Genomic DNA, 24,577 nt, shown 5'->3' on the forward strand with positions numbered 1-24,577 from the left:
CACTCAGTTTCTTCTCTTATCAGAGTTGCTAAAGATGTGACAAGGAAAAAAAAAGCCCACCATTTTTAAAAAAATGTTTTATTAGTGAGATGTTTCAATCCCCTCTGGATAAATTGATGAGATCTGATCAATGTTAGTGTCAGTCTTTAGAACTGAAGAACTACAAATTTCATTTCCGTCCTTTAAACTATAAATTATGCTCTGGTATCTTTTCCAGTTCCTGTCCTTATTGCAAGGAGACAGATTTTATGCAAAAAGGTATATAGTTTTCTCTTTCCTACCTTTGATACTCATTAAAGATGAAAACAAAGCAACTTAATTAAGCTTCTCATAATGTAAGTAGAATCTACTAGATAACAATTCACCAGGGTGTAAGATAGAAGGAATCCCAGAAATATGTACAGTGGCCCCAAATTAAAAACGGTACTAAGGTTTAAGTGCGTGACAGAGACGCCTCCCTCCATTCACTGTCTAGGGGGCTGACAAAGAAGGAAATGATAGCGAGGAGGAAGTTCATTCCTTCAAGTTGATGTTTCATTTTAGAAGGACAAAAAATTCACCTGTTACCACAAGGTTTTCATTATTGTGGTGGGTCTTCCTAAGCCCTGAGTCACTGCCGTGGGGTTGTCGTGTCTGAAAAGTGACTGTGCATGTGTCGGGTGGGGGGTTTAAGAAGTCCCAAGTCACGGCTGCTTTGTAGCGAGCGGCCCACTGTGGTGAAACCTCACAGCCTCTCTCCTCCCCAGGCATGACGGAGATGGTGCGTAAAATTACCCTGAGCAGAGCGGTGAGGATCATGCAGAACCTCTTTCCTGAGGAGTACAACTTCTACCCTCGCTCGTGGATTCTGCCTGACGAGCTCCAGCTCTTCGCTGCGCAGGTAGATGGCACCCAGTCCCCAGGACCCTTGAATCATATAGTGTGGCTGCAACCGTGCCCTGGGTCCCGCGCGCTGGGCGCCGGGGTGGGGGGTCCCCAGGCAGCTACGACCAGCCGAGGGAGTGTTTAGCAGCCCACCGTAGGTGTGGGCAGCAATCATGGGAGGTGGCAGAGTTGAGCAGGTCGGGTGACAGGCGGGGACACTGAAGAAGTGGGTCTTGACATGAGGAGACCGTCATGATGCTTCTATTGGGCTCAGCGTTTGGGGAGCCAGGGAGATGGCATGGAGCAGGTGGCTGAGCCCACAGGAGCACAGGACTGTGTAGGTGAATCCTGGAGGTGTGGCCTCCCCAGCGTCCGATGGTATGACACGTGGGAAGTTGGGCTCCGCTTCAGGGCTGGGGAGGAGGTCTAACAAACTGAGGGGCAAGGGGGACCTTTGAAATGTCCTACTTTAAATGTGTTCCAGGATCAATTTTCAAACCATCCATTCCATATCGAAGCAATATGTTTGGGTATGAAATACTCTAGCTATTTTACAATAATTTTGAAACAGAACCAGTAGGGAAGCCAAATTCAGAATTGCCATTTCCTTTAGTCTTTCAACAATTTCATTTAGGATTGTGTCAAAGCCTTTGTCAGTGGGCTCAGTGGTCCATCTCATACCTCTGGGGGTAGCTATACAACAAATATGATACCTCTCTATTTGTGATAGGGCTAGCACCATTTATTGGGCCTCCTTTGTTTCATACATTGTGCTAGAAGCTTAACATCATCTCTTTTAATCCTCACCGTAAAGTTGGTTGTATTATTACCCCCCTCCCTTTATGGATGAAGAAACCGAGGCTTTGAGAAATTAAGTGACTTGCTTGTAGAGTAGGATTTAGACTTAGAGGTGATTTCAAAGCCTATGCTTTTTATAGTTCATTGTATTGCCTGCATGTCATTTGGGTCTTGATATTACATTATAAAACTTGTAATAAAATTATGACATAAAGCACAAAAGAATCTTGAAGTAGCAATTTTTAAAAGGAAGCTCTCTATGGGATGGTGTCACATGGGTCTATATGTTTCTTGAAGTTCATCAAAGCATTAACTCAAAATTAGTGTATTTTATTGCATGAAAATTATGCTTCAATAAAGTTAATTTTAAAAAGTAAACTATCAGCTGTGCGCCATGCTGACCCCCATCTCCCATTTCTGTGGCTCTGCTTGTGCTCCTGTTCCAATGTGGAATACGTTCCCTTCCCATGTCTACCAGTCTTTCTCTCAATTCTGCAAGGCTGAATTTAAATGAGATAGCACCGCGCCTTCAACCTCAGATAAGTGAGAAGAGCATTTCCATCATTCCCCAAAAGTCCCCTGGGCCTCTTTGCAACCAGTCTCCTCAACCCCCCAACCCAGGCAGCTGCTGACCTGCATGTTTACCCTGGATTAATTTTACCTGTCCAAGAAATTCATATAAATGGAACCCTATAGTATGCACTTTTTTGAGTCTTTTATTTTTAATTTCAGAATTACATTATTGAGATTTATCCAGGTTTGTTGAGGATAACAGTAGTTGGTATTTTTATTGGTGGAAAGTGTTCCATTATATGAATAGACCACAATTTGTTTATCCATTCCCTGGTTGATGGGCACTTGGGTTATTTCTGGTGTTTCATCATGAAGGGTGCTTAATCTTGTCAACCGTCTTTCTGAATCTATCAAGAGGCTGTGGTTTTTTTATTTTGGTAATGTGATGAATCTCACTGATTAGTTTTTTAAATGTTTAACTTTGTATTCCTGTAATAAATTCTACCTGGTTCTAATGTGTTATTCTTTTTGTGTACTGCTAAACTCTACTTGCTGATATTTTGTTAGGAATCTCTATGTCTTTGTTCATGAGAGATATTGTCATTTGATGTCTTTTTTGGTTTGGTATCAGGAAAGCTTTATTAAATGAGTTGCCAATGATTTTTTTTTTTGCGGATTTTGCATAATATTGGTATTATTTCTTAAACATTTGCTAGAATTCATTATTGAAGGTATTTGGTCATGGAGCTTTCTTTCTGGGAGTATGTTAAGTTTGATTTTTTAAAAATACATATAGGTGGCCCTGGCCGATGGCTCAGTGGATAGAGTGTCAGCCCAGCATATGGACATCCCAGGTTCAATTCCCAGTCAGGGCACACAGAGAAGTGACCATCTGCTTCTTTCCCTCTTCTTCTCCCCCTTCTTTTCCTCTTCCCCTTCCAGAGCCAGGGGCTCAATTCGTTTGAGCATGGCCGTGGGCACTGGAAGATGTTTTGGTTGGTCCAGGCACATTGGCCTCAGGCACCAAAAATAGCTCGGGACTTGAGCATTGGCCCTAGACAGGGTTGCTGGGTGAATCCCGATCAGGGCACATGCAGGAATCTGTCTCACTAGCTCCCCTTCTTTCACTTAAAAAAATTACATATGGGTAACTTGTCTTTCAAGAAGCTGGTCCATTTCATCTAAGTTGTCAAATTTCTAGACATAAAAATTTTTAAATAGTATTTCCTTATTATTTTTTAACATCTGTGATATGTAGTGATCCTCCACTATTTCATTGCTAATATTGATAATTTGTGTTTACTTTTTTTTCATGATCAGTCTAGTTAAAGGTTTATTGATTTTGTTGTTCTTTTCAAATAATCAATTTATGGTTTTATTACTTTTCTCTGTTCTTTTTCTGTATCATGGATTTATTATTTTTATTATTTTTTTCTACTTCTTTTGGGTTTATACTCTTTTTGTCTTTCTTTTCTTTTCTTTTCTTTTTTTTTTTTCTGTATTTTTCTGAAGCCGGAAACGGGGAGAGACAGTCAGACAGACTCCCGCATGCGCCCGACTGGGATCCACCTGGCACACCCACCAGGGGGCCACGCTCTGCCCACCAGGGGGCGATGCCCTGCCCCTCCAGGGCGGTCGCTCTGTTGCGACCAGAGCCACTCCAGCGCCTGGGGCAGAGGCCAAGGAGCCATCCCCAGCTCCTGGGCCATCTTTGCTCCAATGGAGCCTCGCTGCGGGAGGGGAAGAGAGAGACAGAGAGGAAGGAGAGGGGGAGGGGTGGAGAAGCAGATGGGCGCTTCTCCTGTGTGCCCTGGCCGGGAATCGAACCCAGGACTTCTGCACGCCAGGCCGACGCTCTACCACTGAGTCAACCGGCCAGGGCTCTTTTTGTCTTTCTAAAATGAAAAGCTATTTTAAGAGAAACCCGAGTTCATTGATTTTACACATTAAAGAAATAAGTTTTCCTCTAAGCACTATACATCTTAGAAATTTTTGTGTTACATTTTCATTACCATTCAGTTCAAAATATTAGCTAATTCATCTTGAGATTTCTCTGTTCCATGGGTTATTTAGAAATGTATAGTTTAATTTTAAAGTAAATTTGAAATTTTACATGTATTTTTTTGGTATTGATTTGTAATTTAATTTTGTTGATGTAAAAGCATATATTCAGTATTATCTTGATCCTTTTAAATTTATTGAAAGTTGTCTTATGGCCCATATGTTGTCTGTCTTATTCTGCAGTTGTGGGTATAGCATCCTAGAAATGTCGGTTGGTACTTGGCACTGTTCAGGTAGTCCTTTACTCTTTTACTGCCTACTTGTTCTGTTGGTTATTGAGAATGTTGAAATTTTCAACTCTTATTGTGAATTTTCTACTTCTCTTTTTAGTTATGTCAGTTTTAGTTTTATGTATTTTGAAACTCTGTTATTAGTTTGATTATTTGACTCCTTTCTATGATAATTTTCCTTGTCCTAAAGTTTACTCTGATATTAATATAGCACCTCTGGCTTTCTTTGGCTTAGTATTTACATGGTATATCTTTTTATCATTCTTTTACTGTGACTATCTACATTTTAAAGAATATTTCTTGTTGATAGCACATTAATTGGGTTATGGTCTTTAATTCAGTTTAATAACCCTTGCCTTTTAATTGATGTTTTAGCCCATTTAACACTTAATGCGATCATCAATATGGTTGAATTCAAGTATACCATCTTGCTATTTCTTTTCTATTTATCCTATATGTTTGGATTAATTGAGTATTTTTAGTGTTTTGTTTTATCTCCTCTTTAAGCTTCTGAGCTATACTTCTTTTAAAAATGACTTTAGTTTTTGTCCTATTCCTAGAATCTAGGATTTACAATGCATCTTTAACTTAGCACATTTACCTTTAAGTATTACTTACTTCAAGTAGAATATAAACACTTTACATTAGGTTGCTACTTCCACTCTCATCCTTTGTGCTATTGTCAAATATTTTACTTCTATTTTGTAAACCCCACAATACGTTGTTATTTTTGCTTTGAAAAGTCAATTATCTTAGAAAGAAACTGAAAAAATGAGTATATATGTCTTTTGTACTCACCCATACATTTGCATTTACAATTTCCAGATTTTTTCATTTCTTTGTGTAGCTCTGGGATTCCATCTGGTATTATTTTTCTTCAACTTAAAGAATTTTTAAAAACATATTTCTTGTAATGCAGCAGGTCGTCTGGTGACACATTTTCTCAGCGTTTGTTTGTTTGGAAATGCCTTCATTTTGCCTTCAGTTTTTAAAATGTTTTCAAATAATTTTGGACTTACAAAAAAGTTGCAGATATCATGACAGAAAGAGTTCCGATATACCCTTCATCTGGCTTCCCTGATATCTTACATGAGCACTGGCACTGGGAAATCAACATTGCTATAATACATAGTACTGCGTTATCTACATGCCTTATTTGCATTCTTCCTGTTGTACTACCAGTGTCCTTTTTTTAGGTACAAGATCTACTCCATGATCCCTCCTTGCATTTAATTATCATTTCTCCTTAGTCAGCAGTAAACAGTTCCTGTCTATCTTTGTCTTTCATGACTTTGATTCTTTTGAAGAGTTCTGGCCCATTATTTCTTTAAGAATGTTCCTCAACTTTTTTTCTTCTTCGATTTTTCTTATGATTAGATTTAGATCACACATTTTTGGTAGGAATACTACAAAAGTGAAGGACCTTCTCAATGCATCATGTCAGGAGGTACAAGATGTCAGGATGTTTTCATTCTGGTGAAGTTAACTTTGGCCACTTGGTTAAGGTAATGTCTTCTAAGTTTCTTTCCTATAAAGTTACTTTTTTTTTTTTCTCTTTGTAATCATTAAGTATCTTGTGGGGAGATATTTTGAGATTGCGTAGATAGCCTATTTGTCTCATACTTTTTTTAAAAGAAGTTTTAATAAGGTATAATTAACATACAGTACACTGCAAATATTTAAAACATGCAGTTTGGTATGTTCTGATATATGTAAAAACCCAAGAAACCATCGCTACAATCAAGATAATGAATCTATCCATCACTCAAAATATTTCCTTATATTCATTTGTAATCCTTCCTTTTCCCCCCTCCCTGCCTTCTACCTACCATCTCCAGGAAACCACACTTTATAGATCTGCTTTCTGTCAAGGTTAGTTTGCACTTTCTAGAATTTTATATAAATGGAATCATACAGAAGTTACTCTTCTTTTTTTAAATCTTTTTTGGTCTGGCTTCTTTCACTTAGCATAATTATTTTGAATCTATATTGTTGTATTCTTCAATAATTCATTCTTTTTTGTTACTGAGGAATATTCCCTTGGATATACCGTAAATGCCACCGTTTGGCTGCTGGGCATGTGGATTGAGTCCAGGTTTTGGCTATTACAAATAGAGATACCATGAACATTCGTGTCTTTTGTAGACAGAGTATGCTTTCATTTCTCTTGAGTAAACGCTTAGGAATTATATGTTTAGATCATATAGTAGTACATTCAATTTCTTCTTAATTTTTATTTTTTGATTTTAGCAAGAGAGGAAGGGGGAAAGAGAGAGAGAAAGAGAAAGAGAGACAAAGAGAGGGAGAGGAACATTGATCTGTTCCTGTATGTGCCCTGACAGGGGATTGAACTGGCAACCTCTGCGCTTGAGGGCAATGTTCTAACCCAGGGGTCCCCAAACTTTTTACAGGGGCCAGTTCACTGTCCCTCAGACCGTTGGAGGGCCGGACTATAAAAAAAAACTATGAACAAATCCCTATGCACACTGTACATATCTTATTTTAAAGTAAAAAAACAAAACGAGAACAAATACAATATTTAAAATAAAAAACAAGTAAATTTAAATCAACAAACTGACCAGTATTTCAATGGGAACTATGGGCCTGCTTTTGGCTAATGAGATGGTCAATGTTCGGTTCCATATTTGTCACTGCTAGCCGTAACAATTGATATGACGTGCTTCCGGAGCCATGACGTGTGTGTTCTGTGTCACCGGAAGTAGTACTGTACTGAGCGACGCTGCATGTGCCCGACTGGGATCCACCCGGCATGCCCACCAGGGGGCAATGATCTGCCCATCTGGGGCGTTGCTCCACTGCTACTGGAGCCATTCTAGCACCTGAGGCGGAGGCCATGGAGCCATCCTTAGCACCCGGGCCAACTTTGCTCCAATGGAACCTTGGCTGAAGGAGCGGAAGAGAGAGACAAAGAGAAAGGAGAGGGGGAAGGATGGAGAAGCAGATGGGCACTTTTCCTGTGTGCTCTGACCAGGAATTGGACCCAGGGCTTCCACACACCAGGTCAATGCTCTTCCACTGAGCCAACTGGCCAGGCCTCAAAGCCCATTTGATTTATACTGAAGGTACTTAGAAGTGGATAGTTCCCTAATATAAAGGAGGATTTCTTTGTCTCTAAAATGACAATAATTTAGAATGTGCCGATTTAGCTAGCACATGCAGGATAAGACTATGAAAACCCTACCACAGTCACTTTCTGGGAAGCCCTGGTACCATCACTTACTTCTCATGGGACCTCAGGTAAGCCCCTTCTCTCTCAGCCCCATCTCTCCACTTGGTAGATGGGAAATGGATATAACCTCACAGTGATTGTAGGCGTGCAGTGAGTATTTGATGATGAAATGCTTCATGAGCTGCAAATATGATTTTAAAAAATGTGACATTCTTATTTTTAATATCTCCCTTGTTTTAATACAAAATAATACATTTACATTAAGAATTCAAATATAGGAATATACAAATGTAAAAACAGAAGACACGTCCCCACTCCTCAGAAAGTGTTGTACACTCTGGTGTGTATTTTTCCAGCTTTTTCTTGTGTATGGACAGATGCACACGGTAACGCACACTGCTTTTCTTCTTTAAAAGATGGGATTTATTATGCATCCTCTTTCCCGCACTGCATATGTTCTAGACATCTTTCCATGTCAGTGCTGATAGTAGTCAGTTGTATGAATGCACCATATTAAAACCACTTCACTGCTGATGGACATTTAGGTAGTTCTCATATTCTTGGTTTCATTAATAATGCTGTTGGGCAAAGCCACATACAGCTATCTTTCCATGCCTGTGGCAAAGTCCCTTCAGATGGACATCTCAAAGTGGAATTGCCCTATTGAAGGATGGTGCTTTACATTTTGACAGGCAAAGGCAAAGCCAAGGCTTCATTAGATGTGGTGCACTAATTATGAGGCTCACTGCCTTGCCAGCGCCATGGCACCGAGCTCCCAGCGGGGTGCGTGGGGGCTCCGCATTGTGAGTCGTGGTGACAACAGGAAGAGCTCTGAGGAGCTGTAAAACATTCTCCAACCTGACACTTTGTGGGTATTTTATTTCTCACATTAATTAGGATTAAATTTACTTTGTTAAAGAATGGGAGAGTTGTCCACACTCCTCCTGCTGTAACCGTTTGCAGAACCGGTACCCGAGTCTGATCAGCAGGTGGCACCAGGAGGAAGCAAGTCGGCTTCTCAGTGGAAATCTCCGTGGGAACCAGAGGAGGATGCAGGCTTCCTTCCCAGTTTTAGCAGATGGCCAATAAAAAAGTCCTTGGAGTTTATTTTGCATATGGTCTCCCATCTGGGTATTTGAGAAAAGTACAATTTTGTTATCAAAACAGTATTTATTATGGTAAAGGAGTTTGTATTTTGTAGAAGAATTTTTCAGTGAATAAAGCCAAAAAGCTGTTCAATAATGTTCTGCAGTTTCTTGGAGGGAGCGAGCGAGCATGGGGTTCTTCCATTTTCCTCTCCGTTACCCTCCTTAGTTAGGTTTTTATTGACTCAGCTCCTCAAGGCAGAACGAAGTGCATTATTTGCAAAAATCGGCAGAGAACTATGTTCTGCACTGGGCTCAGGAGCCAGAAAACTGTGGACTTATAAGTGGTTCGGAGCGGGGCAGAAAGGGAACCTGTGACGGGCGATATCTGGTCCTTGTCCTGATCCCACGCTCATCACATACACTTCTGGTGAGTTGATGGTTTGCATTGTTTCACTTCATACAGACAGGATGCTGGGCCGGCTGGCTTCGGGTCATCTTATGGTTGAAGTTCACCCTATGGGTGAAGATTAAAGTCCCATGTGCGCCTTGTAGAGCCCCTGCCCAGCTCTGCAGCCTCAGGCAGCATCTACCATTTCCAGCCTCTTCCTCTGGGGTCCTTTCGTATTCAACTAATTTAGGAACTCGGCAGGACCCTGCACACACCCCTCCTCTTGCCAGGAGCACCCGTCCTCGTCCTTGTCCTTGTGCCCCTCTCCCACCAGGCTGCCTCTGTCACCTGGCCTACTTTGCTGATTCTTCAGACCCCTGCTCATCTTTTAATTTCTTTCTAAAGCCTGCTGAGCCGCCCCCAGCGCCCACTGGGGAGCACTGTGTTCTTCCCTCCTCGCGGTGCTCGTGTCTATCACTTTGTTCAGTGACTACATGTCCCGTTATCCTCTCCTCCTGCTCTGAGTTCCGCGGGCAGCCAGTGGCTGGATGGGTCTTATCCATCACTGTATCTATCCCTCGTGCTCATCCCAGCGCCTGGCTGCAGAGGAGGAAGTCAAGTACATTTACCAAGTTGAATTGCAAATTAATATGCAGATGTTATGGTTTACATATTTGTCTCTTGTGAGTTTAGCCATCAAAAGTTAGCTTCTCCAAGGCCATGGGTACTTACTAGCCTGACCCAGTCTGTCACTTTAAAAGGGTACAGACTGCTTGATCAGGCGGTGGCGCAGTGGATAGAGCATTGGGCTGGGATGTGGAGGACCCAGGTTCGAGAACCTGAGGTCGCCAGCTTGAGCGCGGGCTCATCTGGTTTGAACAAGGCTCACCAGCTTGAGCCCAAGGTCACTGGCTCGAGCAAGGGGTCACTCGGTCTGCTTGACCTGGTCACCCGGTCAAGGCACATATGAGAAAGCAATCATTGAACAACTAAGGAGCCACAACGAAGAATTGATGGTTCTCATCTCTCTCCCTTCCTGTCTGTCTGTCCCTATCTGTCCCTCTCTCTGACTCTCTCTGTTTCTGCCACAAAAAAAGAGGGCACAGGCCACCCCTGGGCCCAGAGGAACTTACCAAAGTAATGCCACCCGAGGTGGTGGTCGAACTGCTGACTTGCCCGGTGACGTCCAGCCTCCACCCACACACAGAGTCTCATGCAGCAGGCTTGGAGCCATGGTGGAGACGGGGATGCCTTCTGCGTGTGCAGCACGGCAACGCAGAGCCCGATGCGGTGGCCCAGGGTTCTGGTGCCGAACCAGCAGAAGACTGAGGACAGAAGCAAGGGGACTCCAGCTGTCAGGAGGAGGCAGATGTCTCCGAGCTGCTGGCAGAGGCACCGGCAGAGCCATGGTTTCACCTCCCCATCTGCTTCAAGTTTTATTGCCTCTGTTGCCAAAAATAGAACTTCACCTCCTGCTTAGATATATCATGCTGTTCTTGTGCCCCTTGCCTAACAGCTCAATTTGTATACTGGAAAAATGATATCATCCAAAACACAAGATGTTGCTCCCCTCTGGAAAAGTTCACTGAGGTCCTATTCATTAGCAAGTCCTTTTAAATAGCCCAAGTGGCGACCAGCATCTGCGTGGTCTTTGCAGTTCACCGTGTGCTTTTATATACACGGCCTCCTTTATCCTCCCTCAACTGTGAGAAGAGAGAGGTTCAGAATCAAAGATGCTTGCTCATGGTTACACATGATGCTACAATGGCTAGTGCACTCGAATCTCTGACTCAGTTTAGTTCAGACATTTCCTGAGACCTACTAAGTGCCAATGGCTATGCATACAAGACTACAAGAGGAGTTTCATGTGTCCTTGCCCTATGCAGCCATTTAATGTAAAATGAAACACTGGCCCAGGGTCAGGAGACGGGCTGCAGTCCTGGCCCCGCCTCTTCTCCGGGCTTTATTGAGATATAACATTGTATATTTTTAAGGTATGCATCAAGATGATTTGATACACATATATATAGCAAAATAATTACCATTATAAGTTAGTAAACACAACCATCATGTCACATAATTACTTTTATTTTAGTGGTGAAAACATTTAAGACCTACTTTTTTAGCAACTTTCAAGAATATAAACTAGTATTGTAAACTGTAGTCACCATGCTGTGTGTTAGGTCTGCAGAACTATTCATCTTATAACTGGAAGTTTGTCCAGTATACTCCCATTTCCCTTATCCCTCAGCCCCTGGCAACCATAATTCTACTCTCTGTTTCTATGAGTTCCACTTTTTAAAAAAATTCCACATACACATGACGTCATACTGTATTTGTCTTTTTCCAGTGTATTTTAGCATAATGTCCATCCACATTGTTGCAAATGACAGGATTTCCTTTTTTGCGGCTGAATAATATTTCTCTCTCTCTCTCTCTCTCTCTCTCTCTGTGTCTCTCTCTCTGTAACATCTTCCTTATCCATTCACCCGTTGATGGACACCGAGGTTGTTTCCCTGTGTTGGCTATTGTGAATAATGCTGCAGTGAGCATAGGAGTGCAGATATCTCTTAGACACCGTGATCTCATGTCCTTTGTGTAGATACCTGGAAGTGGTACTGCTGGATCATAAGGTAGTTCTGTTTTTAAAGTTTCTGAGAAGCTCTATACTGTTTTACATTGTGATTGCACCCAATGACATTCACACCAATAGGTGGGAGGCGATACCTCATTGTGGTTTGATTTGCATTTCCCTGATGATTGGTGATGTTGAGCATCTATAATAGTATACCTGTTGGCCATTTGTACATCTTCTTTGGAAAAATGTGTTTGGGTCCTCTGCCCATTTTTCAATCAAATTATTATTGCTATTTGCTATTGAGTTGTACGAGTTCCTTACAGTTCAGATATAGACCCCTGACCACATACGTGGCTTGCAGATACCTTCTCCTATTCTGTAGTTGCCTCTCCATTTTGTTGTTGGTTTTCCTTGCTGTGCATAAGCTTTCCAGTTTGATGCAGCCCCACTTGTTGATTTTTGCTTCTGTTGCTTGTGCTTCTGGTGTCATATCCTGCTGCCACCTCTAGATGGCTATGGGACCCTGGCCAAGTCATCTACCCACTCCCAGCACCCCCCACCCAGGCTTCAGTCTACAAGAGCAGAAGGTTACAGAGTGTCACTAAGGTTCCTTCCAATTCTAACCTTTTTGTGACTCTGAGTTTGGCTTTCCTGGCCTTCCATAGAACTCCTAGCTGGAGTTAAAATTCTGCACAGATTTCTGCTGCCGAGGTTTCAGTTGGAGCACAAAGGGCTTTATGTAATCAATCATCTTCTTGCAAATGCTGGGTCAGGGCAGCCCTGGGCTCGGGGAAGCGCTGAGGATGAAGGCCGCACCACAGCTGCTGCGGGTGCTGCACAGGCTGGCCAGCCGTCTCCCCACCTCCGCCACACCCCTCCCAGGAGGGTAGCTGAAGCTGTGTCTGCACATTCTGTCCCGAGTAGCCCTGTGGGGCGGTTGGCTGAGCCTAGCAAATGTCGGCTAAGCCAGTGCATCCTTCCTGCTGGTTCCCGCTAAGCCCATTCAGAAAGATTCACATCTGCCCAAGTTCTTGCACCGCGGACTGTGTCTTCTGCCAGGGAGGCCGTTTCTGCACGCGTCCTCCTGACAAACTCCTCCTAAGCTTCCCTGTGTCAGAGTGGGTGCCACCCAACCTCTGAAGGCCTTTTCTGATGCCCCCTCTCCCACTCCACTCCCGACCCTCTGGGGCCCCTTCTGTATTCTCCCTCAATCACAGGACCCCCAAACACAGTCTTCCGTTGCATTGCTTCCGGTTGACAGATAATGAGGCAAAGGTTTGGGGTCATTGAGACCTAGATTGGAATCTTTTCTTCATCACTTTGTAAGTATGTTCCTGGGTAAGTTGCTTAATTACTCTGAGCCTCAGTTTTCTCTCCGGTAGCACCACAGGGGTGCTCTGAGAATCATACTCTACTATGCCCTCAGTGAGTGGAGATTTACCTATCTTCCGTCTCTGCTAAACTGAGGACCCCCAGGGCGCTGGGAGACTCATCTCCGTCCCCCCGGTGCCCAGCACAAGGAGGACACTCAGGCGTGTGTGTGAATGAACATGAAAAGAGGTTTCGTGGTCAGCCCTGGCCGGTTGGCTTAGTGGTAGAGCATCGGCCTGGTGTGCGGGGGACCCGGGTTGATTCCCGGCCAGGGCACACATGAGAAGTGCCCATTTGCTTCTCCACCCCCCCTTCCTCTCTGTCTCTCTCTTCCCCTCCCGCAGCCGAGGCTCCATTGGAGTGAAGATGGCCCAGGCGCTGGGGATGGCTCCTTGGCTTCTACCCCAGGCGCTAGAGTGGCTCTGGTTGTGGCAGAGCGACGCCCCGGAGGGGCAGAGCATCGCCCCCTGGTGGGCAGAGCATCGCCCCTGGTGGGCGTGCCGGGTGGATCCCGGTCGGGTGCATGCGGGAGTCTGTCTGACTGTCTCTCCCCGTTTCCAGCTTCAGAAAAATACAAAAAAAAAAGAGGTTTCGTGGTCTTAGATGGAAATTTAAGCTGGAGCTAAGAATGCTTACACAAAGCATTCTGGGCATTTCTGGCTTAGTGGGCATGGACTTACTTTAATTTTTGATAAAACTCTAGTCTTGAGACTATGTCATTATTAGATGGTAGATCATTCAGGAGAGGAAAAGGGCTAAGACTTTTTTTTTTTTTTTTTTTTGTCTGAATGGCATCCCAGGTTGGCTTAAACTTTACTTCTTTTTCCCCTTAGATTTACCCCCCGGAGGCAGCCTAGTGCAGTAATACTTTTAAGAGTTGAAATTCTATTGTTTCATTGTCTACCCTTCCATTTGGCCCAAATACGTTTAGTGTTTTAAATCACAGCTATTATAATCCCGCTGCTTGGCAGTACTGATTTTGTATGTGGAATTTTGAGATAAATACGATCATTAGAGGGCCGCTGCTCTGCGGTGCCTGCCTCCCCTCCCCCCGCCTCTAACGGCAAGCTTCGGAAAAGGAAAGGCGAAAGAAGTAAACATTCTTCTGGGAGGCTATTATAAAGGGCAAGAACACCCTGCTTCCTAAAGCGCGGAAAAGGTCATCTCTCACCCTTCAATTTTTGTCCTTCCATTTCATTTTGCAAAAAGTTCTCCGTGATGTCGCCTTAGTCACTTGAGTAAGAGATGCCTAATTTTCTACAAGAAAATAGAGGAGCCAATCTTGAGTTCAGTGGCTATTTCAAAGGGAAATTATGAAAATTGCTCTGCCTGTAGCTTCTTTCCTTTTCTCTAAAGAAATGAAGAAATCTCTCCTACTCTGTTTCTTGCTCAACTTCTTTCCTGTGTAATTGCTTCTTTGGAGGAGTTCTAATGACAGCGACCCAAAGTCAAGGTTTGAATTTAGAAAGATGCTGTAATCGAATTCTCTGGCCTTGTTAATGAAATGATTCTCCTGCCCTTCCCTCTCACCCAGACATACGCCCCCCCCTGAAATTCACCCCGTACATTTTCTAGAAGACTCGGAGGAGTAGGGTAAAGGGTTTGTTTGGCTAGAATCGATCTCATAGTGATGCTCTTCTATTCTCTGGGAACTAACGGCTCTCTTCCATTTTCTTTTAACTTTTAATTTTGTCATTATTTCAGACTTATTGAAAAATTGTAAGAATAATAAAAAAAATTTCTGCACATCTTTCCCTCCAAGAACTCCAGATGTTAATGTTTTTCCACATCTGCGCTCCCTCTCTTTCTCTTTTCCAGGAGGAAGTTGCATACCCGATGCCCTTCTGCTCCTAAACACTGTGTATTACCTAAAAAAAATAATAATATTTTCTTCTATAGCCACCACGTAATTATCAAAGTCACGAAGTTAACATTAGTCAACACTGTTTTCTAATTTCATCGCATTTAGAATGGATTCAGATTTTGGCAGTTGTCTCAATGATGTAGAGCAAAAGCGAGTCCTGGGTGACACCCTGCCCTCGGCTGTGTGTCTCTGTTCTCTAATCGAGAAGAATGCCCCAGTCTGTCTTCGTGTTTCCTCCCACTGGTAGGTTTGAGGAGTTCAGGGTTGGGGTCGTCTGGGCTTTCCTCATCGTTAGATTCAGGGTGCGCATTTCCGGCAGAAATAGCACAGAAGCTATGCTGTGTTTTTCTGAGGGGTCTTATCTCCGGAGGTTCCTGATGTAACTGTCTTATCACTGTGGAGGCTGACTTTCATCATTTGGTTAAGGTGGGGTCTGCCAGAGTTCCACTGAAAAGTTACTATTTCCCCTTTCTAATGATTAAGAATCTTGTATAATATCCTATTTACTCCTTAAACTTTCACCTTCTGGTTTTAACCTGGTTAATCATTCTTGCCTAAATCAGTCCTTATTGTGATGGTTGCCAATGGTGATGAACTCCATTCCTTCTGCATTTGTTAGCTGAGTTTCTACTACCAGGAAGAACTTTGCCTTTAAATCTGTTAATCTATGTATGTATGTATGCATATTAGTGTGGACTCGTGGATTCTTATTTTATTTAATGGGTTTTAATCCTGTATTTACTTTGATGCTCAAATTATCCCAGATGTGCGCAGGGGAGCCCGGTGTCCTCTTTAGCTGTCCGGGACTCTCTGAGGCTTTGGTTCCTCCACAACAACACGCTCCAGGCTTTCGTTGCCTTCTCCCTGCTCCGGCCTTGGAATCAGCCGGATTTCCAGGAAGCCCTAGAGTTGCTCTGGTAGGTCCATGTGTGCTCACTGCTGTAGGGATGTCATTCCAGTGCCCCCCCCCCTTTTATAAAGATACTGTGTGACATTCTCTTCACCCTCCTGAAATAAAATAAAATCAACCTTCACACATAGTTCTTAAAACAATCAAACAAAAAAGCTAGCCTGACTGGTGGTGGCGCTTGTATAGAACATCGACCTAGGTCACTGAGGTCCCAGGTTCGAAACCCTGAGGTCTCTGGCTTATCAGCTTGAGCACAGGGTCACCGGCTTGAGCATGGGATAATTGACATGATCCTGTGGTCACTGGCTTGAGCCCATAGGTCCCCAGCTTGAAGCCTAAGGTCGCTGGGTTGAGCAAGGGGTCACTGGCTAGGCTGAGGTGGGTCCCTCAGTCAAGACATGTATGAGAAGCAATCAGTGAACAACTAAAGTGACATAACTTTAAGTTGATGCTTCTCATCCCTCTCCCTGTCTCTCCCTTCCTGTCTGTCTCTCCCACAAAACAAAACAACAGAAAATCTAAATGTTCTTTAAAGGAGAAAAATAAGGAAAAGTTCTGTGCCAGAAATGCATCTCAGTAAGCAGTGCTTCGAGGGCAGTTGCTGGAGGGCACAGGAGGCGGCCACGGGCTTGCACCTGCCTGTGCTGAACACGTTCGACTGTGAGGAAAGCAGGAGAATTTCATTAAACCAGATTCATATTATCATAAATATGACATTTTCAAATATTTGACATTTTAAACTGTTTTTCATATATCATCACATTGTGCTGTCTGAGTGACTCAGATACCATAAGCCTGTGCCTTCACTGATGTGATACTTCTGAAATATGAACAACTCTTGATAAAATTCCAGGGGGGAAAAGCAAAGCATAATTTTATTAAATAAATAAACCTGTATTTACACGGTTGTTGCAGCCCTGGAAGACTGTGGGGCTCAATTTAAATCATTTCCACTTTTGTTCATATGTGACGCGGAGTGGCTTTCCTGCCATCTCCACGTCATGTGTAAACAGGCCCTTCACTTTACGAAGGTGCCGTGCAGCGCGCTGCGGACTGGCCTCAGGCCCCTGCCCACCACATGCCAGCACTGCTCTCCGTTCACCCTGAGAACCAAACACACTCCCAGAGAGTCCCCAAGGCCTCCTCGGTGGCGTACCAGTCTCTGAGAAACCCTGCTGGATCTCCGTGAAGCAGGCCCACTTTTGTCTGTCTTCCCTAAGAAACACAAATCCTGTCATCTTGATTAAAGGCGTTTAATTTTTAACACTTTCCAGATTCGTGTCCAACATTCCAGGTGTCCCTGACTCCCACTTTACTTTCAGAGTGAGGATGACCTCGGTCCGACTCCCCGCTGGGGTGGGGAAGCAGGTTGGTCTCACTGCACACGAAGTGGGCGTCCACATGGGGAGAACCCTTGTTCTCCAGAGAGGAGCTAGGGAAAGTCCTGGAAGCCCCACGCAGACAAATGCCTCCATTGTACACACGAGGGAGCTGAGACCCAGAGAGGGCAAGAGGCTTAGCCACGCCACACAGCAAGCCAGAGGTACTCCTTAGGCCTGGAGTTGAAGTTGGTACCAAAGAACAAACAAATGTTAGGGGTTGGAAAGGACCCGAGAGACCGTCTAGGCCACTCCCCCTGGGTAAATGGCCTCTACGCCTGGACAGGTGCCCAGGTTCCAGCCTGTACTTGGTCATCTTCAAAAATGGGCTGTTTACTATTTTTCAAGGCAATTCATTCTACTGTGGGACTGTTCTAAATTTTAAAATATTCCTGAATGGATATCTTTCTCATCCTCCCTGCCCCACCCCGCATGGATGTGGGTTGGCCCCATGGAACATATATGTGCCAACCCTTCAGAAATACTGAAATGGCCTGTAGGTCCCCCTGAGCTTTCTCCGTTCCGGTCTCTGGCCTTGCACTTGGCACTGAGATTAGAACGATGATCAGGCCGCACAGGTCTTGTTCTCACAGAGCTTTAGTGCTGCAGGGAGGCGAGTGCTACCCGAGCAAATCTATGGGCTGAGTCTCAGTAGCCCGCTTCTCTTTCCAACGTGCTGTCGTGGAAAGAGCTTGGGCTGTGGGCTGGCCACACCTGCGCTGACACTGTCCACAGCCACATGTGCGGCCTTGAGTTATTTCCTTCACTCTCTGAGCCCTGTTTCCTCCTCTGTAAAACTCACCAGTGACTGTCTCATTGGCTGTCGGCAAGACACACACGAAATAGAGTGTTAAATGAGATCACTGTAAACCACCCAGCTCCACCTGAAGCAACTTCTAGACATTTAGAGAGGCTGAGAGCTTGGGGTAGAAAGATGTATCACAGTAACCGCACTCAGACTTACTTCTGCTGCTCTTGGATTTGCCTTTTGCTGGATAACCAGGGGGTACTTTAAAAATTATAAGGGCTAGCCACTAACAAGGAGATTGTGTTTATTGGATTCAAGGTGAAGGCAAAACAGTAAATGGTTCCTCAGATTAATTTTATATTTAGTGTTATAATACATATTGACTACTGTCACCATTGACTGATATCACCACATCACCATGCCTTATACTTTGAAATTTTTATATTGATAGAGAAACAGAGGAAGACGGGGGCGGGGGGGGGGGAATGAGAAGCATCAACTCGTAGTTGCTTCACTTTCATTGATTGCTTCCCATACATACCTTGACTACGGGACTCAAGCCAAGCCAGAGACCCCTTGTTCAAGCCAGCGACCTCGGGGTTTTGAACCTGGGACTCCAACATCCTGGGTTGATGTTCTATCCAGTGCGCCACCACCTAGTCAGGCTATACTGAAATTTTAGTTGGTCCACATTATGAATCTGAATATAGGTGAGCTCCTATCAGTGCTCTTCAGGTGCCTTAGAATTTCACAAGCGTCCTCTGGTCATGCAAGTCTAGAAAATGCTGGGCCAGAGAGGCTCATCCTGATCCCAAGTCAATGGAGGAAGGCAGGGAGGCTGTGAGGTAACGAACACCCTGCTATGTTTTGTACACCTCTCTGCGGCTGTTAGTTTATGGAATCGTATCCTGATGTCCTGAAATGCTGTCCTGTTGAGGTTATAGCACAGCTGTCCTGTCTTTACCAGTCAGAGGGGAGGTCTTCCCAGAGAGGGCGGGCTCTCTGTCTTTGGGGTCTTAGTGACAGGGCTTCTCCTAGCCCAGCCCCTGGGGAACCGGATGCAGGAAGACACCGTCTCCCACCTTCAAGCAGTACACTGAAGAGCCCTGTTCAGGAGATGAGAGCATCTGTAAGCAGAATGATCTGGGTGCAATCTCTCCTCTGTGTTTATTCCCCTTCCGCTCTCCTGGAGTCGTTCGGAAAGTCGTTTAAAGGTTGGTGGCATCTGGTGGTGACAAACTAAGGAAAGAGTTGGAGCCCATGCTTGGTTCAGAGCATTAGAGGGGATCAAGCTCCCCTTCCGTCCTATGTCCATTGTGGTGGGGACAGTGACTAGTGAGATATCTCCCAAGGGGAGTGGGTTTGGGAGAGCAGTCAGCGAAGCCCACTCCCACATGGAGAGATGGCCCCTCTTCCTCTCCAGTTTATTAAGGAAACGGGAAGTTTTCGTACAGGTGGCCACCCAAGTCAAGTGATTGGCTCTAGAGGTTAGGAAGGGAGTGCTGGGCTGACATTTTCTGTGAGCCCATCCAGAAAGCTTAGCCAACTCTTGTGCGGTGGCCACCGGCTCCCATTGGATGAAAGGGGGCAGGAAGCAGACAGTGTTTGTCTAAGGAAAGTGGCTGTGGAGCTGGCCTTCAGAGGCACAGCAGGAGCCCGTCTGTAAACCAGCGCGCTCATTTAGAACACTACAGAGCATCACGGTGATCAAAGGCATAGAAGTAATTTCTTACATGTCAACACCTCGGGCTTCTCCTTGACATTTAAACCAGCAGCTGAAATCCAGCTCTTGGAGGCCCTGTTCTCACCCTCCCGGCGCAAGTGATGAGGCCAGCGGCCGTCCAGTTCCCCGGCAGGCACTTGCCTGCCCGGCCTGCTTCTCAGAGGAGATTGGTTTCTTGACTTGTGGGTTTCCACACAGTATGGGGAAAACCTCTAGGTCCAAAGTATAAAAATATACATGCTATTACTTATCTCGTAAGATTAGACCTCCTGTGTACGCAAGTGACGAGCCTGGTCCACTGCCTGGCACTCATCATTCCCGCAGAGGGTGGAAGGGGGATGGGGAGGAAGGGTGCTTGGTGTGAGTGTCGCCAGCGTTGATATGCTCATACGATTTTAAAGTGCAGTGTGTCAAGTATGGGAGGGATGTAGGAGACATAGGAGGTGGTGGTGCTAAGATGGAGGGAAGGCTCGGGCTCTCGACTGTAACGGCATCGTATACGTTTGGAGGTGAGCTGAAGATGATCTCTCCGGTTCATTAGCAGGAAAGCCTCAGTATTGGAAAAGTGATTTTAGCTGGAAGGGGAGCTTACTCAGCATCTAGTGTTGTGTTTGGAGGAGATCAGCCGAGATGCCTTCTGGGATCTCAATAGGAGACTGCAGGGAGGAAAGGAAGGGGCATAGAAAGAACTCGGGGTTAGAAATCTGGAAATTCTATCTATGCTTTAGTGCTGGCTCTGCCACAAGCTGTGTGGCCTTGGGCAAGTCTCCAGTTTCTCAGCTTGTAAAGTGTGAGTGTGTGTGGTAATTCTTCCCTGGCCTGGCGGGCTGGGTGTGGACATACAAGGCAGCTAGCCCTGTGGCTGCGTGGAGTCCCCCCTCCTATCCTCAGCGAGCACACAGTCAAACGGGAGCGACATCATCACAGTAAGTAATGATAATACTAGCCCACACCTCACATTCTCTGCCTTTTGTAATCCTCGCAACAGACCTGTGGCAGAGGTATTACTATTACTCCCATTTCCCAGATGAGAAAACTGAGGACCAGGGAGGAAAGAAAATTGTCCAGGGTTTCATAGCTACTAAGGGACAATAGTGCTGGGCTTTCTAGCACTAGAGGCAGTCTAGCTTCAGAGTCCATGCTCTTAGCTTTTATAAGATACTTAAACATGTCTCTGTAATACAATATCGCTCTACCTTTCCAGAGGGCTGTAGAACCGCTCCAGCTGTGCCCCCCAGGTCCCTCTACCTGGCTCATCATCTGCCCCAACCTCCCCTGACCCCTCTCACTCCTCCTACATCCCCTGTGAATGTCACACCACCCGCCTAGACATTTGGAAATTGTCCTGTATCCTCCCGTCTCTCTCACCTAATCACCCAGTTCTGTTGATATTACCTCCAAAATATTCCTCAAGCCAGCCCCCTTCCCCTGAGTCCACTGTCAGCCTCAGCTTGGGCTCCTGCTCTCTGCCCCTGCCCACCCACCCCTCCAGGCCGTCTTCTGTACTGCAGCCGGAAGAATATTTCTAAGTACACGTCTAATTTGGTTGCTTCCTCCCCAAAGCCCTTCAGTGACTTCTCATCGGTTTGGGGCATTGTCTGAACTCCCCCAGATGGTACGGAAGGCCTTTCCCTGTCAGGCCCTCCCTCACTCCCAAGCTTGATATTCCAGACCCCTTCCTTACGCACCCCATTCATTGCACCCCATTCATTGTAGACGTGGGCTCTGGACCCTGACTGCCTGTGCTCCAATCCCGGCTCCAGTCCTGTTAGCTGTGACCAGTCACTCATCATCCCAGGGCCCCCATCTCCTTATCTGTAAAATAGGGTCATTGATTTTTTTTTTTTTTTTTTTGGCATTTTTCTGAAGCTGGAAACGGGGAGAGACAGTCAGACAGACTCCCGCATGCGCCCGACCGGGATCCACCCGGCACGCCCACCAGGGGCGACGCTCTGCCCACCAGGGGGTGATGCTCTGCCCCTCCAGGGTGTCGCTCTGCTGAGACCAGAGCCACTCTAGTGCCTGGAGCAGAGGCCAAGGAGCCATCCCCAGCGCCCAGGGCCATCTTTGCTCCAATGGAGCCTTGGCTGCGGGAGGGGAAGAGAGAGACAGAGAGGAAGGAGGGGGTGGGGGTGGAGAAGCAAATGGGCGCTTCTCCTATGTGCCCTGGCCGGGAATTGAACCCGGGTCCCCCGCACACCAGGCCGACGCTCTACCACTGAGGCAACCGGCCAGGGCCTAGGGTCATTGATTCTTGAATAAAATAGTGTGCGCAAAGTGCTCCCAACAGTGACAGGACCCACAGTGAGTACCAGCGGTGTGTGTTGATGCTGTTACAGAGATCTGGCCCAGCAGGGGGAGCTCCAATGCGCGCCCCACACAACACTCTCTGCTCTCCGGCCATTGGGACGATTTGCAGTTTCGCAGACATAAGCCACTCTCCTCTGCCTTCATAGTACCTACTGCGGCAGCACCTTACCTGCTCAGTTCTTCCTCCGGGCCTCACCTGTATACCTTCCAGGGTGGTATACCTTCCGGGGTCCTCGATCCCCGACCTGCAGGCTGTCTCCTTCTCAGCTGACTCAGGAACCGCCGTGAATGTTGGGAGTAGGGATGTGCCGCTGGTACGAGGCTCCATCTGCTGAGGCTGGAAGGGGAAAGGGCTGGTCCCCGCACCCTGTCCAGCATGTCCTCTGTGACATCTGTTTGTCTACTTAGAGGCTTGTTTTTGCTTACGATCCTCTACCTGAGCCTGTGACACGGAAGGGTCACCGTTGCTAAGATTGGATCCAAATGCACCTGAGTGATAGAGGACCGCTCTAACTGGCTTTGACTTGCCGGGTATTGCAGACACAGTGTTTCTCAGAAATTGTCCTCTAACCTGCCCCTCGCTGCTAATAATGCTTTGTGGCTTGGTATTCCGGTGGCTGAGTTTCTCTCTCAAAATATTTTAGCTTGCTTTCCCCGGATGCCCAGCCAACTTCCCCGAGTGCATCATAAATCTCCCATCCGGATCTCCTGCTCTTGTAGATTACCCCGACGCACTGATCACAGCGGCTCAGGATGAACTCTCCGCTGATTAATGTCACTTGCGTGTTGCTAACACAGCCTTCAACTGTGGTGATGTCAAGATAAATCATTGTTCAGAATCTGTTTGTTGGCGGAATCCAGGGACCTTAGTGTGACCTCTTTATTATATAGGTGAGCACAACAAAGCCCAGGAGGTTAGGTGACTTTCTCAAGGTCACATAGTCAGAAATACCCTGACAAATTTGGGACTAGGAGCCAGATTTTGTCTTTTGCTTTAATACTCTTTCTGTCTCACCAAAGGCTCTTGCTTTTCTTTTTAAAATTTTCCATTGGTAGAGACAGAGAGGAAGGGAGGTGGCAGAAGGAGAGAGAGAGAGAAGAAAGAGAGGAAGGGAGAGGGGGAGGGAGAGAGAGAGAGAGAGAGAGAGAGAAGAATCAACTCGTTCCATTTAGTTGTATACTCATTGATTGTTCCTCATTTGTAATCTCACCCAGGAATCAAACCTGCAACCTTGGTGCACTGGACAATACTCTCTCTACTGAACCACCTGGCCAGGGTCTCTTTCCTATTTTTAAATTAAAACTTTTTCAACCTTAAGAAAAATTGTGGGAACTACGCATAACACAAAACTTAGCACCTTAACCATTTCCAAGTGTCCAGTTCACTGCCTCAAGTACATTCATGCTGTTGTGTAGCCGCCACCACTGTCCACCTCCAGAGCTTCCTGCACCTTCCCAAACTGATGTTCTACCCATCAAATGCTAACTCCCTCCCCCAGTCTCTGGCGAGCACCAGTCTACTTCCTGTCTCTGTGACTCTGACTGCTCTGGGTACTTCATATAAGTGGATCCAGGCAGTATTTGTCCTCTGTGTCTGGCTTATTTCACTTAACACAATGTCCTCAAAGTTCATCTATGTTGTAACAAGTGTTAGAACTTTCTTCTTTCTTTTTTTTTCCTGCGCATGCGCGTAGCAAGTGTCAGAAATTTCCTTTTCCTTCCTTTCATTTTTTCTTGCACATGTGTGCATGAGAGAGAAAGAGAGAGAGAGAGAGAGAGAGGAAGAGATGAGAAGCATCAACTCATAGTTGAGTCACTTTAGTTCATTGATTACTTCTCAGATGTGCCTTTGACCATGGGGCTTAAACTGAACCAGTGGCCCTTTGCTCAAACCAGCAACCTTGGGATCACACTAAACCTGGCGACCTTGGAGTTTTGAACCTGGGACCTCAGCATCCCAGGTTGAAGCTCTATCTATTGCACCACCACCAGTCAGGCTTCCTTCCTTCTTATGGCTGAATAATATTCCATTGTACGTATATATCACAGTTTGCTTACCCATTCTTCTGTCAGTGGACACTTGGGTTGTTCCCAGCTTTGGCTATTGTGAGTAATGCTGCTGTGAGCAAAGATGTACAAATATCTGTCCCCAAAAGCTATTCTTTATGAAAACCTTTATATTTAGAGGTGCTCACTGCTGCCTGTCATTGCTACTAATTCTTTTTTCTTTTCATTTTTTAATTCTTTTTTCTAATGGAAAGTTTAGAAAATACAGAAAAGCACAATGAAGAATATAAAAAATGACTGATTTTTTTAATGACACATATTTCCAGGATTTCATAGTCATGTTGCCCAAAATTTTAAATGTATAAAGACTGAGAGAATTTAAACAGGCCACTGAAAAATCTTTAATACAGAGGGTATGAAGAAAATGGAATGTGACCTTGGCCAGCCCTGGCATTTTTAGAGACGAGTTCATCCAAGTATGATCTTACCTTAACAGTATCACAGTTTTCTAGTGGTGCTTATTTAAGACTATTTTAACATCTTAATAGAATCTCT

At 45.2% G+C, this 24,577-nt stretch overlaps 1 protein-coding gene across 4 annotated transcripts in view; it reads left to right on the top strand.

Annotated features, from left to right (window-relative positions):
* The window catches only part of TTLL11 (tubulin tyrosine ligase like 11), a 202,543-nt gene that overhangs the window by 43,405 nt on the left and 134,561 nt on the right, over window positions 1-24,577 (top strand). For all 4 annotated transcript variants that reach the window (XM_066256315.1, XM_066256317.1, XM_066256316.1 and 1 more), the window contains exon 3: window positions 747-880. In XM_066256315.1, the coding sequence (XP_066112412.1) occupies window positions 747-880 (134 nt within the window). The remainder of the gene's footprint in view (window positions 1-746; window positions 881-24,577) is intronic.

Source organism: Saccopteryx bilineata, chromosome 2 (assembly GCF_036850765.1).
Source record: "Saccopteryx bilineata isolate mSacBil1 chromosome 2, mSacBil1_pri_phased_curated, whole genome shotgun sequence".
Taxonomy (NCBI): Eukaryota; Metazoa; Chordata; class Mammalia; order Chiroptera; family Emballonuridae; genus Saccopteryx; species Saccopteryx bilineata.